Below are 16,287 nucleotides of genomic sequence, written 5' to 3' on the forward strand. Positions count from 1 at the left end.
ATTGGTAAATTAACTTGACTTTTCTCTAATCTAAATTTGTATAAATTTTGCATTCATTTACTGATAATAGAACTTAATGTGCTGCGTTGAGAAGAAATATATGAGAAACGTATGGATTGGATTATGACTATTTTTTTCTTGAGTAAAACAACAAATAGGAGTGTGAATTCGAAAATCTAACATTTTAATCGATGCACATTTGCGTGTAGATTACATACTAGGGATATAGATGCACATCTACTGCTCGTAAACGTTAAGTGTAGATTTCTAACTATTCAAATTATATCCAAATCGATGTCATTTCATAAATCCCATTAACTACGCTTAACATTTTTTCTACGACAACAATATTTATTTGATGTGCAATTGAAAATAGAATAGAAGGAATTGAATAAAAATCAAGTGCAAATGCATGTGAAAAATACATTAGTATTTATATATCATTAAGAAAGAGTGCAAACATTCCTTATAACATGTGTGGTGAAAACAGAAGCAATATATTGAAAAAAAAACATCTAACCCGTGAGACAATCCCACTACAAATTTCAGACCCCCATAAAAAGACAGCTTTGTTTGTTGCGCAAACACAATAAAAGGGAGGAAAAGATGTCCAATCCTATCAAACACAATGGCTAAAGTGAAACACTACTCTTTCTTATTCTTTTTTGTCTTAATTTCTACCATATGCAATCTAATTTTATTGTAAATGACTATATATCATTACCTTCATAATAAAATAAACTAATTTCAAACATTAGTCTAAAACCTGAACACTAGTCCTGGAGCTTGAGTGTGTTCAGGAAGCTCTTTCCTTCTGCTAGATCATTGCTGGAGAGAAATTTGAGAAAATCATTGAAGCTGCTGTCTTTATACTTTTTAGGATTGTGTTCATTCACAAGTTCTTCGGCAGGTTTCATTTTCTCGTCCATTCCCAAGCTATGCAGACTTGTGATGGAGATTCTTGTTCTCTCCGAATTGACAGTTGCTCTGTGGACAACTCCTTTGTAAAGGCCATTGCTAAGAACTTCCACATGATCGCCCACATGGACCTGCAAAGCACCATCAATCTTTGGGACCATCTTCCATGTCCCATCAGCTGGGTCCATGACTTCAAGGCCTTGGCTGCTTTGAAGAACTGTGGTTATGCAACTGTAGTCTGTATGTGGTGGCAACCCGAGTGCGACCCCTGGCTGTGGACATGGGGGATAGCAATTTACTGCCACTACTTGGACTCCTTCAGCCATTTTGCTGCTGAGGTATGTTGGACTTAAATTCAAGCTTTCATTTATTGCTTCCATTATCTCTAGGCTCACTTTTCTCACCTCCTTGGTGTATCGTCCCATCTTTTCCCTGAAACGGGTGTAGATATATATTATAGTGTGTGTGTCTATATATACACATACATACATACATACATACATATAATCACAAGGACATATTTCTGAAGAAAATATTTTCTTATAGCTAAAGATTAAGTAACAGTCTTTTTTTTTGGGGGTGGGGAGGGGGAGGGAGGGGGAGGGAGGGAGGGAGGGAGGGAGGGAGGGAGGGGTCAGTGATGTATTTTTATTTTTTTAGAATATCCGTTGATATAGATATTTTCATTGGAGGCGTCGATATGTTTGTTCGTATGTGCATTGCGACTCTTGTCATGTTTTGATTGTCATTTAATGGTGTGCATTAGGACTCCCATATTTATGGTTCATTGAAGAAGTATCCCTCAATATCTTTTGCTGCGTATGCATTAGAAAAATTCTGACTCTTCGACCATATTAAACGTTAGCATAAACTAAAAAAGCAACATTGGTTAGCTGGAAATCTGGTTCAAAGGCGGCAGCATATGTATAGCGGTGCTTTTCTTTTGGCGGTTTAATGGTTTCATGGTATCTTCGAGTTGAATTTCCTTGAACCGCCTTCTAGTGTAGTACTAAAATTTTCATATGGTAATCAGGAAGCGAAAAATAAGTGCGGGATGGAAAATTAAAATATTTAGTTACCTATAATTACGTGGATTGGTGGGCCAGGAGTCTATCCAATCTTCCAATGGATGAGCATAGTGTTTGAGGAATACTCTCCAAAACTTTATTTTATCAACTCCATCTTTCAAGCTTGTCCCATACCTGACTGCTTTGCAAACATCATCTGATTTATACTTCATCTTCTCCTTCAGTGGTAAGTTGAAGAATTCGTTAGCTTGGCTAAGTGCTTCCTCCATCACTGTTTCAGTGATTCCATGATTGATTATCTGAAGAGAAAAAAAGATCTAATTGGTTAAGAGATTTAACTGATCATATAAATCTTTCCAGTTTCCTAGATCAATACGAAGAATCGAACCAGCTAGAATTAGTATTAACAATGCCTAAAAGATGACGGTGCATAGGTAGGTCGGTTTGCTTGAAACTTACTTGAAAGAAGCCTAGGCTAATGCAAGCTTTTCTGAGCTCTTCAGTGGCAAGGGACCTTTGAACTGAGTCACTTGATCTTAGAGAAGCCATGTCAATGATAGGAACAATGGCGATCTCAGGCGACATACTTGGGCGGTGTGGAGCAGGAATCACATAAGCATTAGGGACATAACTTAAACCTTTCTCTTGTGCAGTCTTTCCTGTAGGAAATGTGCCTGAACTCTCACCATTTAAACCCATTGTCATAAGAAAATGAATTTTCAAAGAAGTAGATGAATTAGAAGAAAAGAAGAATAATGTGGTTTGTGATCACATAGTTGGGTTTATATAGATATCATTGCAACTTTTGTTGCTTTGAATTCAGACCATAAAGGATTTTCATTGAAAAGGAGGTCTTCGAAGGTTTGAGCAAAAAACCAAAGTGTTACTTTTAGCATAAATTGTATCTACTTGATGGATGGAAACAAAAACAAATTAAAAGGGATGATAGTAATTCTCTTCCTTTAGTTCTGTCTTTTCAAAATTTAGGTTAATTTAAAAATCATAGAAGAAAAAAATTTGATATTGTTGACTCTATCCTTGTACCACGTGGGTATTCATTTAATAGGAGAGAAGTTTAATTTAACCCTTCAATGATATGCAAGTAGGGTTTTCAACATAATATTACTTTCTCCAGGTCTCCTTTAGTTTTCTTGAATATGCAAATGGTGTTTGAGATAAAAAGTTGAATAGTAAGAGTTTTAGTGTCTTGAGAGCTGAAACCTATAGTATAAAAAATTGATAGCATATAAATTGATGTTTTTTAGTAGTGTGACTCACAAACTCTTCGAACCAAACAAAGAGTGAAGTTTATATAACTCCATATTTTTTTCTTCCTACTCCCAAAATCCTTGTGCCAAAAAACACCCTCTGAAAATTCTTCCATAAAGGGTTTCATGTATTTATAAGAGAAAAGTATTCTTCCATAAAGGTTTTCATGTATTTATAAGAGAAAAGAATTTCAAATTTATATCCCATTGTTGTTATATTATGCAAACTAATAAGTATTATGTGGTTCATTATTACACCATCATTGAATATTTTATTTTTTTATAAAAAAATTAGGTTTGACTTTTCAAGATTGATTTTGTTGTTGAGTTTATACTTTTTATAATTTGACTTTAGAATACTCATAGAAAAAAGAAAAAATAAAACTCATCCAACCAAAAGAAACGTCCACAATGAATTATAAAAATGAAAAAAAAAAAACTATGTTAAGAAGAAAAAAAATAGTATAAATTGAAAAAGAAGTTTGTAAATTGTAAGGTGGAGTCAAAATAATTAATGATAATGGTAAGTATTTTAGTAATATATGGGAATGAAAACAGAAGAACAATAATGAGAGTGATAGAAAAGTTCGGAATTGTAGTTAAAGGGAAATATTAATAAAAAATAATTATGTCATAATAATAATAATGTAAGCTGTAAATCTGGGAAGGCACCGCTAAGGAAAGAAGCAAGTTGAGAGTAAAAAGAGGAAGGGGAGAGAGAAATAAAGATTTTATTATATTAGTATTTGGAAAATTTAAAATGTATATATATAACGCGTAGAAGAAACAGATTTTGATATTGTGAGGCCGAGTTTTTGTCCACCTTGATGCTTGTGTCCAGGTGCGCCTCCAACTACCACCTTTCTCTTATTATACATATTATCTATTATGGGGGGTTGAGGACTCTGAAGTTTCCTTCTTCTACTATATGTTTCTGATTATGAATGTCTTATGGTTATATCACTAAATTGGTACTTGTGATTTTATTTTGATTTAATGTGGTCTTCATGGTTTGGTGGCATATTTCCATTATCTTTACCCATTAGTACTTTACTATTTTTTTCTCTTTAATTTGATACAGCTCACACCAAATAAGAATCATTATTAGTTCATTTTTGTTTATTTTAGAAAAATGCATTAGTTCATTGTTTCTTTTAGTGTAGGGGCCAGGATTTGAATTATATTAGTTCATTGTTATTCATTTATGGTATTGACTTATTATAGTAATAGTAAAAATTTCTGGGATTTTTGGTTCAAACTGACTTGATTGTAAAGGGTCCATGTGTAGTTGTACAAGTAGGATCTTAAACATGTTTAGTGCTTATTCTTTGGACACGTTTCAATGCTTAAATTAAGTATTAAACAAGAATGATGTTGAGGTGAGTAGGGTGATATTGCTTGTCGTCTCTTATTGTTAGGGATTGTTCTTCTATTTATACCTTAGTGGTGTCTTATACTTCTCTAGTTTTGGTAGGTGGTGGGGTTTGTTAGTGTCAATGGGGAAAAGGACTAGATCAATCTTTTAATTTGAGTTACAATTATCGAAGTTTACTACCTCTTTGGAGGTTACTTCTCGGCTCAACTATTAACTTTAGGAATCATCTTTTATTTTAGCAATACTCTATTAGGTCACTTGATCACCTGCCCATTTGCTTATTCGATATAGCTTAATTGATAAGATGTAAGTCCTAAAACCAAGATCGATTTCTCCCTTTCATTGACACATGGGGTCTATCTTCTCCTATATAAACTTATTTGATTAATTTTGCTTTCATTTTGATCATTATTACTACTAGTATTAGTGTAATTTTATTGTTATTGCAATTGAGATTCTAAATTAATCTATAGAAAGAAAAATTATTATCAATATTTATTTATTTACTTAGAAACTATCTTTAACTAATATGAGTCTTCTAGAACTATCTCCATTCGAATCAATTTAACGTAAGAAGAGAATTGTCTTTCCGACGACAACTATAATAAATAAGGTGTCGTAAGAATTCTTTTTCGTCGAGATGAATATGCAAGATAGCCATAAATGATTTTTAGATAAGAAACATTTTTATGAATAAATGAAGTAAGGAGACATCTATAAACCATATGAAAGGTGATTACAATGAATATTATCAATTAGAAAATAAGATAAAAGAAAGATTGAAAAGCTAATACAAAGCTATAGAACCAAAACCATAAAATTTTCAAAAGCAAAAGTATAGAACAATGAAAAAAAAAAAGACAAGCAAGGGATTTGGAACGTTATGACTTTGATACATAGGACACTAGCTAGGATGGAGAGATGTTGAAGACGATCAACAATAGTAATCTCCTCGAAGACTAAACACCCATAAAAAAATTTTAATTTTCTCAAGAAAATAATTCATTCAAATAGTGAATGATTTAAGTGTTTTCATCAAATCAAGTGAAATTTTTGTATCGAGAACGATGAAAAAAAAGTAAATAATCCAAACTCATGAATCAAGAGAGACAAAATCTAAAAGAGTACCACAATTGAGATTACAATGAAGACACAAGTCGTTTGTCTTATAATCCTCAACCTACACATCAACCACTTGGATGTTATGAAAACAACCAATCTAACCAAACTCGAAAAGTTTACGATAAATGTTCATAGATTTTTATTGAAAGACAGTTTGATGAATTAAGTTGAAAAAAGTATTCTCATGTCTCTGTCTGATTTACTTATTCTTATTTAATTTACATATTTTTATTTTCTTTAATTAAAAAGTTTATTACATTGATTTATGATATGTAAAACTAGCCACAATATATACAATGCTTTGGAATTATGTTAGCATCCAATAGTAACATTAATATATTCTACCATAAAATTAAAAGATCAACTACTACAAACAAAGGACACATCTTTTTTACTGATAAATTATAAACCCCAAATATTAAAACAAGTGAATTAATTCCATTTTTAGAAGAAAGCAAGATTGATAAAAACAAAAAAAAATGAATAAGAGATCATAACCTTTTAATTAATCATTATACAAATTAACAATAAATCTTACAAAACTTATTTTATTTACACTTTTTTAGATGTGGTTTTTGGTGCCTGAACTTAGTCTAGAAGATTTAAAAGGCTAATTTACCCACTAAACGTGGATCAATAATATTAATATGATGTTAATTTTTTTTTATATATGTTTTATGACAAGCACAAAATTGAGAAGGAGCTAAGAATAGGTAAAAGGAAAAAACCCTCAAAGTAAAAAACACATAAAATCAAATAAAAATATATATTATTCTTTGTTTCCTAATATATATATAAATATATTATTCTTTTTTTGACAAAATAATATATATATATATAATTTCTAAATCTTATCCAACCAAATAATCTTCTTTATGAAAAAAAAAATCTTTGTTCACATTGCCTCCATGGACTTGGACATGTTTCTTACAGAAAATTCAAAATGATACTTTGTGGAAGAAAAAGAGAAGAAAAGAAAAAGGAAAAGGAAAAAGGAAAGTGGAAAGGCTTTGCTTTGAATAATATTCATTGGCTTCATTGCAATGCCCTAATTTCTGCTCTCCTCTTCCTCTTTCCATTTTGACCTTACTTCATGCCATCTTTAACATTTAGTCTGGCACTGAAAACTTTGGTATAACTTAATATTATAAATATACGTACTCACAATCACCGATTTATCCATGACGAATTATTAGTTTCGACCTTTCAAATTATAATCTTTTATATTAATAATTAGAGTTGACATATTAATAAATATGAATTTGTATAAATTTATGTATTTGGATAATTCATAGATAATGTATACATACATACAAAGTATTTAGTAATAAACTCTTTCAAATGCTATAATACGAAGCCGCACAAATATTGTTACATCATGAGTCAACTCAACTTTGATGTGTATTACTATTGAATACTTGAATTATGTAATTAAAATGTATGTATGAGTGTATTTTATCATGTTTGTTCAATCTCAATACTTATCTAATTTATCGTGTATATGATATATATCAATACTTCATTCAAATATTGATGAATATGTGTATGTGTGTAATCTATGTATACAATTATTTCTACATACATACAAAGTATTTTGGTGATAAACTCTTTTAAATATTATATATTATATATTTAAGTCGTAAAATGTTACATTGTAGCTAAATTTTGTCTATATTATTATCAAACTCAAATGATTATGCAATAAAGAAGTATGTGTATATATACATATTTACTATGGTGTTCAATTAGTGTACATTTGTACATACTCAAAAAGTTAATAAAATATCCTTACTAGTTAATTTTTTTTTTAAAAGTAGTAAAATATTAAAACGGTTTAAAAAATATAACAAAATTCATTCCTCTTTTTTCTTTTTTTTTTTCTTTTTTTGCGATATTTTGTGCTTTCAGTATAATTCTTAATTTAGTATTCATAAAATATATATGCTTTTAAGTATTTGAAATAAAAATCATTTGTGTTCGATTGTTTGATTTTTTATTTTTAACCATCTTTACAAATTCATAGTCCGTTTGGATTGAATTAAAAAATAATAATTTTCAAGAAATTCATTTTAGTTTGAACTTTTTTTAAAGAATTGTTTAAAATATGTTTTGAGTCCAAATACTTCAATTTTTAAAAATAAACGGTTGAAAATGTAGTCCAAATATGCAATTAGTTTTAAAAAAATTAATTTTTGTATCAAAATGGAAAACTCATAAAAAGTGTTTTTTAAAACTTTTTAATATGTATTTTAATTAGTTTAAAAACGTTAATTGGTTTTGATTATTAAAACCTATAAATATTTTATGAGAGGTGACAGTGTTTGTTCAAAGTCCAAACTCATAAATATTTATAATTATTTAATTAATTTATAAATTATTTGTTTTATGTTTTCTAATTTGACCATGCATATTTTATTTATAATAAACAAAAAGAAAATATTGACCAAATTGAGAAAAATAGAATATTGAAAATAAACAAACAAATAAAACAATAATTTCACTAGCTATCAACGTGATTGATCACTAATAGAAAAATATCAGTATCTATCAAATGTTTGTTATTTTTGATATTTTTCCTCTTATCTAACTATATATTTTTGCAAAGAAAATTGTAGTTGGTTAATTGTTGTTTTTGTTCGTTACAAACAAAAACTCTTTAAAAGATTCAAAAAAAATTAAAAACATAAAAAAAAAATGCAATTCATATTTTATTCAAAGATAAAATTATTGAAAAAAAGTTTCAAAATAAAAATAATAATCACAAAAATAAATTAGAAAGAATTTAAGAAACAATATCAGATGTCGTCTTTAACATAAAAGTTGAGTCATACGAACGCATGCAAAACAATTATGCACCCTTAAACACAAATATTTGAATCTCCAAAGATATATACTTTCTAGACATATAATTTTCAAACTCGTTATACTCATCAAGGCTACAAACAACTCCATAATCCTTGCAACCTATAACTTTTTAAAACATTTTTATTGAGATAACTATACCGTTAATATTTAGACAAAATTCAAGTAGTTGTCCTATCTTATCAATTCCTTATCATTTGTTTGTTTATTTAATTTATCATTAGTTTTTACTACCAACAAAGTGCCTCAATTAAATAAGTAGAAAAAGACCAAATATGTTTTATTATTTTTTAATAATAATAATAATAATTATGATTATTATAATAACAATATTGTGATAATTAATTTTCTTTTTTTCTTTATTTTGAATTAATTGAGTTAAATTTCTATTTTGAGCATTTACTTTTACAAAAAATGGAAAATTCAATGATGTAATTAAACACTGAAACACTCATATTATTACATGTTTTATTGGATAAATTTTATAGAAAATTTCCACAATTATTTTTAAATTTTATAACTTTGTATTTAATAAACTTCAAACTTAAGTAAAATTTAATAGAGAAATTCCTATGCATAAATGTCATAGAAAAAAACAATGAAATTCCTATGGATAATTCAAAAAAAAAACTCATGGATGAAAATATGCTTGTAAGTTTATTTTTTAAAAACCAAACAATTACAATAAATAAAAATATATTTTTAAATTTAGTAGAATGACTTTTAAAATATAATACAAAATGTTATTGTTTAGTAGTAATAATCACAGTGATATATCGATAAATATTTATCAATATTAAATTACATAACAAAAATATCATTAATTGGATTTAACATTTTTGCTATATTTATAAATATTTATAAAATTATCATCTAAAAAAATTGTCCATATAATATATAATTATATTTAGAAATGTAAGAAAAAAGAAAAAGAGAAGTTCCCTCGAAATGGCAATGGCAATTCACAACAATTTCTTGAAGAGACTGATCCCTTGAGGAACAAGATTTTATATTCCAACACGTCTTCGTCTCACAATGCTCAAATACTTAGCCTTACCCTTTTCTTCTTCTTCTTCTTCTTCTTCTTCAACTCTTCCTTCTCTGCTGCTTCCCATTTCCTCTTCTCTCTCAAAACCCACTCCTAATTTCTCCAAACCCTTCGTCCAATCCAATTTTTCAATCAAACCCATCTCTCCTTTCCCCAAAACCCATCGACCCATTTCTTCAAAACCCCCTTCCATGAATCTCTTGAACAAGCTTGGTTTCGGCTCCAAACCCTCGCCGGAGATGTCCGCCATTGCTCAAGGTCCCGACGATGACATTCCTGCCCCTGGCCAGCAGTTTGCCCAATTTGGGGCTGGTTGTTTTTGGGGCGTCGAATTGGGGTTTCAGAGAGTGCCCGGTGTGACCAAAACAGAGGTCGGGTACACTCAAGGGCATGTTCATAATCCTACGTATGAAGATGTTTGTACGGGGCAGACCTATCACTCTGAGGTTGTTCGGGTTCAGTATGATCCTAAAGAATGCAGTTATGAGTCTCTGCTTGATGCTTTTTGGGCTCGACATGATCCCACTACTGTTAATCGCCAGGTTGGTTGGTTTTTTTCTTTTTTCTTTTTAATCAATTTTTTTGATGTGTTATGGTTCATGCCTCAATTCTGGGTTAGCCTTTGTTTGGGTAGTTTCTTTTGGAATTTTTGAAGTTGTTATATTGAGATTTCGCTATCTTTTTTAGAATTGAAGCTTCGATGTTTACCAATATCATATTTGAGTTCAATTTCTCTGTCGTGGATTGTTTAACGACTTGGACTGGTCAATCCTTATGTGTTATTTGTTTCAGGACTCGGGAGGAAAGCAAGCTTATCCATGCTTATGAAATATATACTAGTAACGTAGAGGAAAAATAGTCACTGAGTTAAAAATTCATGAAGGGATGTTTTGTTTCTGTTTATGCCTTGTTACTTACAGTATTGTACTTTCATGGCCATACCGAAAGTTGCGAATTTTTCCTTCTGCTTTGCTACACATGAATGGCTCATGTATTGATATAGTGTTTCCTGGCTTTAAATAATGTGAATCAGATGAAAGATGGCTATTTTAATAAGTATTTACACATGAGTATATGATTAAGAAATGTTAAGCACCCGCCCCGTGGGGAGAAGAGTTGCTTTCTTTGACTTGCGGGTGTATGTGCTATTTTGTGAGTTTTGTAGGTTAGGAGGAATAGTAGGGTTTTAGAGGTGTGGGCAGGGATCCTGGTGATGTTTGGTCCCCTGTTTGTTATTATGTTTCATTGTGGGCTTCGATTTAAAAGGTTATTTTTTGTAACTATTCTGTAGGAGTTATTTTGCATAGTCTGTGTCCCTTTTTGTTGTAGGGTGCTTCTTTCTTTTTGTGGGTTGGTCTTTTATTTTCCTTTTATTATTTCATTTCTCTTTTCTCATTGAAAGTGGTTAATCTCATAAAAAGAGAAAGAAAGAAAGAAAGAAAATGTTAAGCTCATATAAAGTAGGATGTTAGGCAGTTGTAAACATTCCTCAAAGATGCATGCTCAGAGTATCAACTATCGAGTGAAATAAAAACTGTTGATGGTTGGTCACCTACATTGGATATGCTAGTTTGTGTCTCCGTTGCCACACTCGTGTTACATTGTGCTTCTTCAATTGGAAGATAAGTTTTTATTGAAGAAATGAAATTGGCAAAGTAGTAACCTCTTAATTTCAATAGAGGGTACTTTGATCGTATATTAACTTTCTTATTCATGTCTCTTTTGGTTTTAAGATTTAAGGGTAGAGCATTTGATGATGGAGTTTTGAAGAGGTTGAGCATTTAGTTGAGAATAATGTTCCTTTTTTGACTGAGTGGCTGTAGCATTTTTCCTTGAAACATTTTGAGGGCTGTGAATTTATCTGAGAAGATTGTTTCTATTTTGATCGATTGGCTGTAGTATTTTTCCATTGAACTTTTTGAGTGTGGATAATTTAACTAGGAAGAATGTTTTGTTTTTTGACTGAGTGGCTACAGCATTTTCTTTTTGGAATTGATACTGCTTGAAATATACAATTGCTTTTACTAATTAAAAAAAGGAGTTCGTTTTTTGGAACCATCATGGGTTGTTTTCTTTGAAGGAGACGGCCTCTTTATTGATATAGTAATAATGAGACAAAAGCTCATAATACAAAAGAATTACACAATGAGCATGTAACCATGGATCAAGGGGTGCACTTGGACATTTCAACTAGATTGATGGAACCATCATTGGTTGGTCTTGTGGTAAAAAAGGAGACATACTCTCAATAATTAACTAAGAGTTCATCGGTTCAATCCATGGTAGCCACATACCTAGGAATTAATTTCCTACGACTACTAGACTACTAGTTTTGTTGAACACATGAATGTTGTAGGTTTATGTTGTTATCCCAAAAAAGAAAAAAATAATAAAATAATAAATAAATGATTTTTTTTTAGCAAGGACATCATTCCAATGGTCGAAGATCCTATGTGTTTTGAAAGGCACTTCCCTGAATCTTTAGAAAGCTATTTCTCAATGTTTGCCTTGTTTTATCATATATGTAATTATCAGTTGTGGATGTAGCTAGTGCTATTTTAGTATAGTTGATTGACATGGTTTCCTTGGTTGCGTTTTCATTTGTTTGTTGGGGGTGGGGGTCAAATGTGAAATTCTAAAGAAAGTTGAGTTCTTCTTGTGGCTCCTTTTGCTTGAAACAGTAAACACCATATACAACCATGTACTTTTTCCAAAGGTTTCCCATTTTAGGTCTTGGTCAGAGACTTGTAGTGATGTGTTCACATTTACTCTAAAGCATGCTTTTAATCATATTCTTTTATGATTGGAGATATGAAAGTTTCCAAGCTTTTGAATCAGTGATTTCAGGGGATACGGACCCATACTTGATTAGCATCACAGGTTACGTACTAATCTCCTTCCAACCAACTAAGGGGAAGAAGAAGTATTTTTCAAGGATTACAATAAGGCTAATTTTTTTTTTTTTTTTCTTCTCTTTTAAAGACCATTCTTCAGTTTGAGCTACTTATTTATTTCTTATTCCAAAAGATATATTATATATGATGTTTAGCTCCGAGATAACTTGTCATTGTTTTGCATTTGAATCTTTTCTGTTCATCCTCTTCCCTAAATGCAAGTAATTGTGATCATAATCTTTTGGATTTACAGGGAAATGATGTGGGAACACAATACAGATCTGGCATATACTTCTACACTCCTGAACAAGAGAAAGCTGCTCGAGAATCAATGGAACGCCACCAGAAGACATTGAACAGAAAGATTGTGACCGAGATTCTTCCTGCCAAGAAGTTCTACCGAGCGGAGGAATACCATCAACAATATCTCGAGAAAGGAGGTCGATTTGGCTTCAAGCAATCTGCTTCCAAAGGCTGTAACGACCCAATCCGCTGCTATGGTTAGTTAAGTTCTTAGCAGGTAATGTTGGTTTGAAGCTCAAGATTATAGTATTCCATATGCAATTATGACTAGATTAGACGAGCTCTATCAGACATACTTGTAATAAGAATTCGAATGTGTGTATCTATCTGTAATTGGTTTGGCTTTATCAATAAATGAATACGTGGTTGCAACTTGCAAGGATGCTTTCCCTTAATTTCTTGGTCAAAAAATCTTGTGGAAGCCACATGGGTTAGTTCATGGTAGTGCTGGTTCTGGTTTTTTGGTCTTGAAAGTCAGGTTCTGATGTTTCGTGAACTGCATTAGTCTACTGAAAGTTTGGTTATTGTTCATTAATTTTATTAGATTTTGGACCAATTGCAATAATCACCGTAGTTGTAATTACACCCTCGTACTTTCTAAGCCTTCACACTTACACAAGTGTTAAAATTGGGTCATAAACTTATAATAATGATAATGGTTGTATAAATTGAACTCTCAAATGATTTAAACTTATTTGAGAGTTTAATTTTATTTTTCCCGTTTGGAGATTTAATTTAAAAACTTGCAAATTTGAGGTCTAATGTTTTATCAAAGTTAGAGTGCAATGATTTTTTTAAAATAGTTTGTTTTTTATTATTATTTAAAAAAATTTCATCATGCTCATGACTTCTCTAATTTAGTTTTAGCAACAAATATAGAAGATGAAAATTTAAATATTTGTCCGAACTGTTTGCCATTTATGTTAGAATTTTCTCCATGATAGTATGGTAGTAGGAAGTAGAAATTAAAAAGAATAATACAATTGATTCATAAGGATTTTCTCCATGCCATTCTCTTTGAATAAATTGACATCTTTTAGGCATTGTTATTGATGTATGCAATTGTTTATTGCACCACTTGCTACTACTTATTGGAGGTTTTGTATTGTATTTGCTTTATGTTAAAATAGGGGGAAACAGTCAAATATTTTATGACAATGACAAAAGAAAGTATCTCTAAGGTGTTTGGTGTGTCAAAATACCCACCACTCAAATCAAGCCAAATTATTTGTTGTGATGAACACAACGAAAACTTTAGTCCATACGTTTTTCTTTTCTTCCCTTTTTAATTCTTCTCATATGTCCTCTTTTGTTCTTTGGAAACAAAATTGTTTTCGTCTCATTTTAAGCTTTTTGTTTATGAAAGTAACAATTCTTACGCTTTAGTTGCTTACAATTTAGTCATATACTTTCAACCATTTGTAACACTATTTAATTTGTTTCGTAAACAATATTAATACCATTTAAAGAAAAGAAATTAAAAAAGATAAGGTCGTTTCTTAATAAAAATTGACACTTAATTTTTATATTTTTTTAATTATTATTTTAGAGATTAGTGTTACTTATTTCATTTGAAGAATTCAATTGTTACAACGGTTACTTAAGTACAAAAAGGAAAGGAAAAAAAATCCTCCTAGTCCTTGTACTAAAAAGGATTTTTCGCCCCCATTCGATTTAGGTCATGCGGGTGGGATAAAGTGTCACATCTTTGATATCATTGAATAAGTTCAAGCAATATTACCTTTGTTTGTTGGTGATAAAAAATTATTCTTCTTTCATCAAAACGACTTTGAATGCTAAGTTTAGTTAAAAGTTACATGTGTTACTTTTAGCAATATGTTTTATTTATTTTTAATTAATACTCCCACTAACAATGCTTTAAAGGTAGAGAGAAGAACAACAATCGAACGACACTCTCAATCAAACCTTTTCTTTAATACAACAATTGAACTAAGGAGATTCAACTCAAATATTTTGGTGACTATCAATACACTTTAAGCTTTCGTTGGCAACAAACGTTTGAGAGTATGTAACCAAACTCTCTTACCAATACAATACAATCACATGTGTATGTGTGTGTATATATATATGAAAAGATTTAAGAGGAAGGAGTGTCGGTGAACAATTAAGTGGAAAAAAATGTTGACCAAGTATATAATTTAACTTATTTATTTTTTGGGGTAAATGAAATAATATTGAAAATGCTGAAGTAATACATTACACAGGTAGGGACTTAGGGCATCCCCCACACCTTTCCTTTTCAACATGTGAAGCACAAGCATCGCGGCCGACACGTCGTCGGTTCACTTCCCCTCTTCTCTAATTGTCGCCCTCCACCTATCTTTTTTCTCTAAATTATGTGATTTTCCTTCTTTTTCTTCTTTTTTTTTTTAAGAAAAATTGAGTGATTTTCAACCATTAGAAGAAAAAAAAACATGACTATAATGTAAAAATATTGATCTCAATTTTATGAATAAAATATTGAAATGTTATTTTGATTTTTGTAATACTTTTTACTCTCAATTTTTAACTATTAATTTCAAACCTACTATTTTTAATAAATCTTAATTTTCATGTCGAAATTGACTTTAAAAAAAGTTAGACTAAAAACTAAATTTATGGTTTGGGACTAAAGTTTAAAACGTGGCAGTATAAGCGCCGTGCGATTGAGGTGAAGCATGAGATGACCACTCGTGGGCATTCATGTCAGGGAACAATCATTGAGTGTTTCCATTCCCAACCATGAATTCTTTTTTCTTTACTTTCCAATTTCGTTCTTAAATTTTAATTTTGCCAAAAACAAAAAAAACACAAAAGGAAAAATCACTTTTCTTGTAAAGGAAATTTGAACAAAAAAGGAGAAAAATTAAAGTGTTTCCAACCCAAATCAAAGCTAAATTTGAAAATAAAAAGTTTGGTTCAATTAAATTATTAGTAGAACAAACAAAAATAAAAGAATTAAAAGGAAATGTATAGTTCACTCGTGAAAAGTAAGCCTTTATGTAGCTAAATCATATACAATAGAGTTATACTTACGGTTGGCTCAACAAAAATTATACACACATAACCATATGAGAATTGAGGTCTTAAACGGCATGCATCAACGAAAATCTTAACTCATTAGGGTAACAACATTTCATAACCAAGAGATTTCAAAAAATGCTAAATCAAATTCAATTCAAAGTACAAAAATTTCAACTTGATCACAGAGTTCAGAAATATCTTTAAACGTGACAATGACCTTAATAAACTTTGTACATCTATCGCTACCATCTATATAGTTTTTCTTTTATAAGTTATTTATGTTTTGAATAAAACTTATATTTCTATTATCAGTGAACGATGTAAATATATTAAAAAAAGAAACTCTAACTTTGGGGAGATTACACCAAGTAAAAAGTGCACATTTAGCTTTCCCATGTCTTCAAGAAAGCAAGAAATTAGGGTATGGTTTTGGTATGATGGTTGG

The 16,287-nt window shown here is 30.4% G+C and overlaps 2 protein-coding genes across 2 annotated transcripts; one reads left to right on the forward strand and one right to left on the reverse strand.

The window, feature by feature from the left end:
• Positions 1–478: 478 nt before the first annotated feature.
• Positions 479–2,868, reverse strand: LOC101213125 (flavanone 3-dioxygenase 3). The gene is made up of 3 exons (XM_004146887.3): positions 2,406–2,868; positions 1,998–2,245; positions 479–1,350 (listed from the first exon to the last, which is right to left on the reverse strand). The coding sequence occupies exons 1-3, from the start codon at positions 2,649–2,651 to the stop codon at positions 774–776; spliced, it is 1,071 nt and encodes a 356-aa protein (XP_004146935.2). The 5' UTR covers positions 2,652–2,868; the 3' UTR covers positions 479–773.
• A 6,656-nt stretch (positions 2,869–9,524) lies between these two features.
• Positions 9,525–13,252, forward strand: LOC101203500 (peptide methionine sulfoxide reductase A1). The gene is made up of 2 exons (XM_004146848.3): positions 9,525–10,163; positions 12,769–13,252. Exons 1-2 carry the CDS (start codon positions 9,609–9,611, stop codon positions 13,018–13,020), a joined length of 807 nt encoding a protein of 268 aa, XP_004146896.2. The 5' UTR covers positions 9,525–9,608; the 3' UTR covers positions 13,021–13,252.
• The last annotated feature ends 3,035 nt before the right edge of the window (positions 13,253–16,287 follow it).

Source organism: Cucumis sativus, chromosome 4 (assembly GCF_000004075.3).
Source record: "Cucumis sativus cultivar 9930 chromosome 4, Cucumber_9930_V3, whole genome shotgun sequence".
NCBI classification, from domain to species: Eukaryota; Viridiplantae; Streptophyta; class Magnoliopsida; order Cucurbitales; family Cucurbitaceae; genus Cucumis; species Cucumis sativus.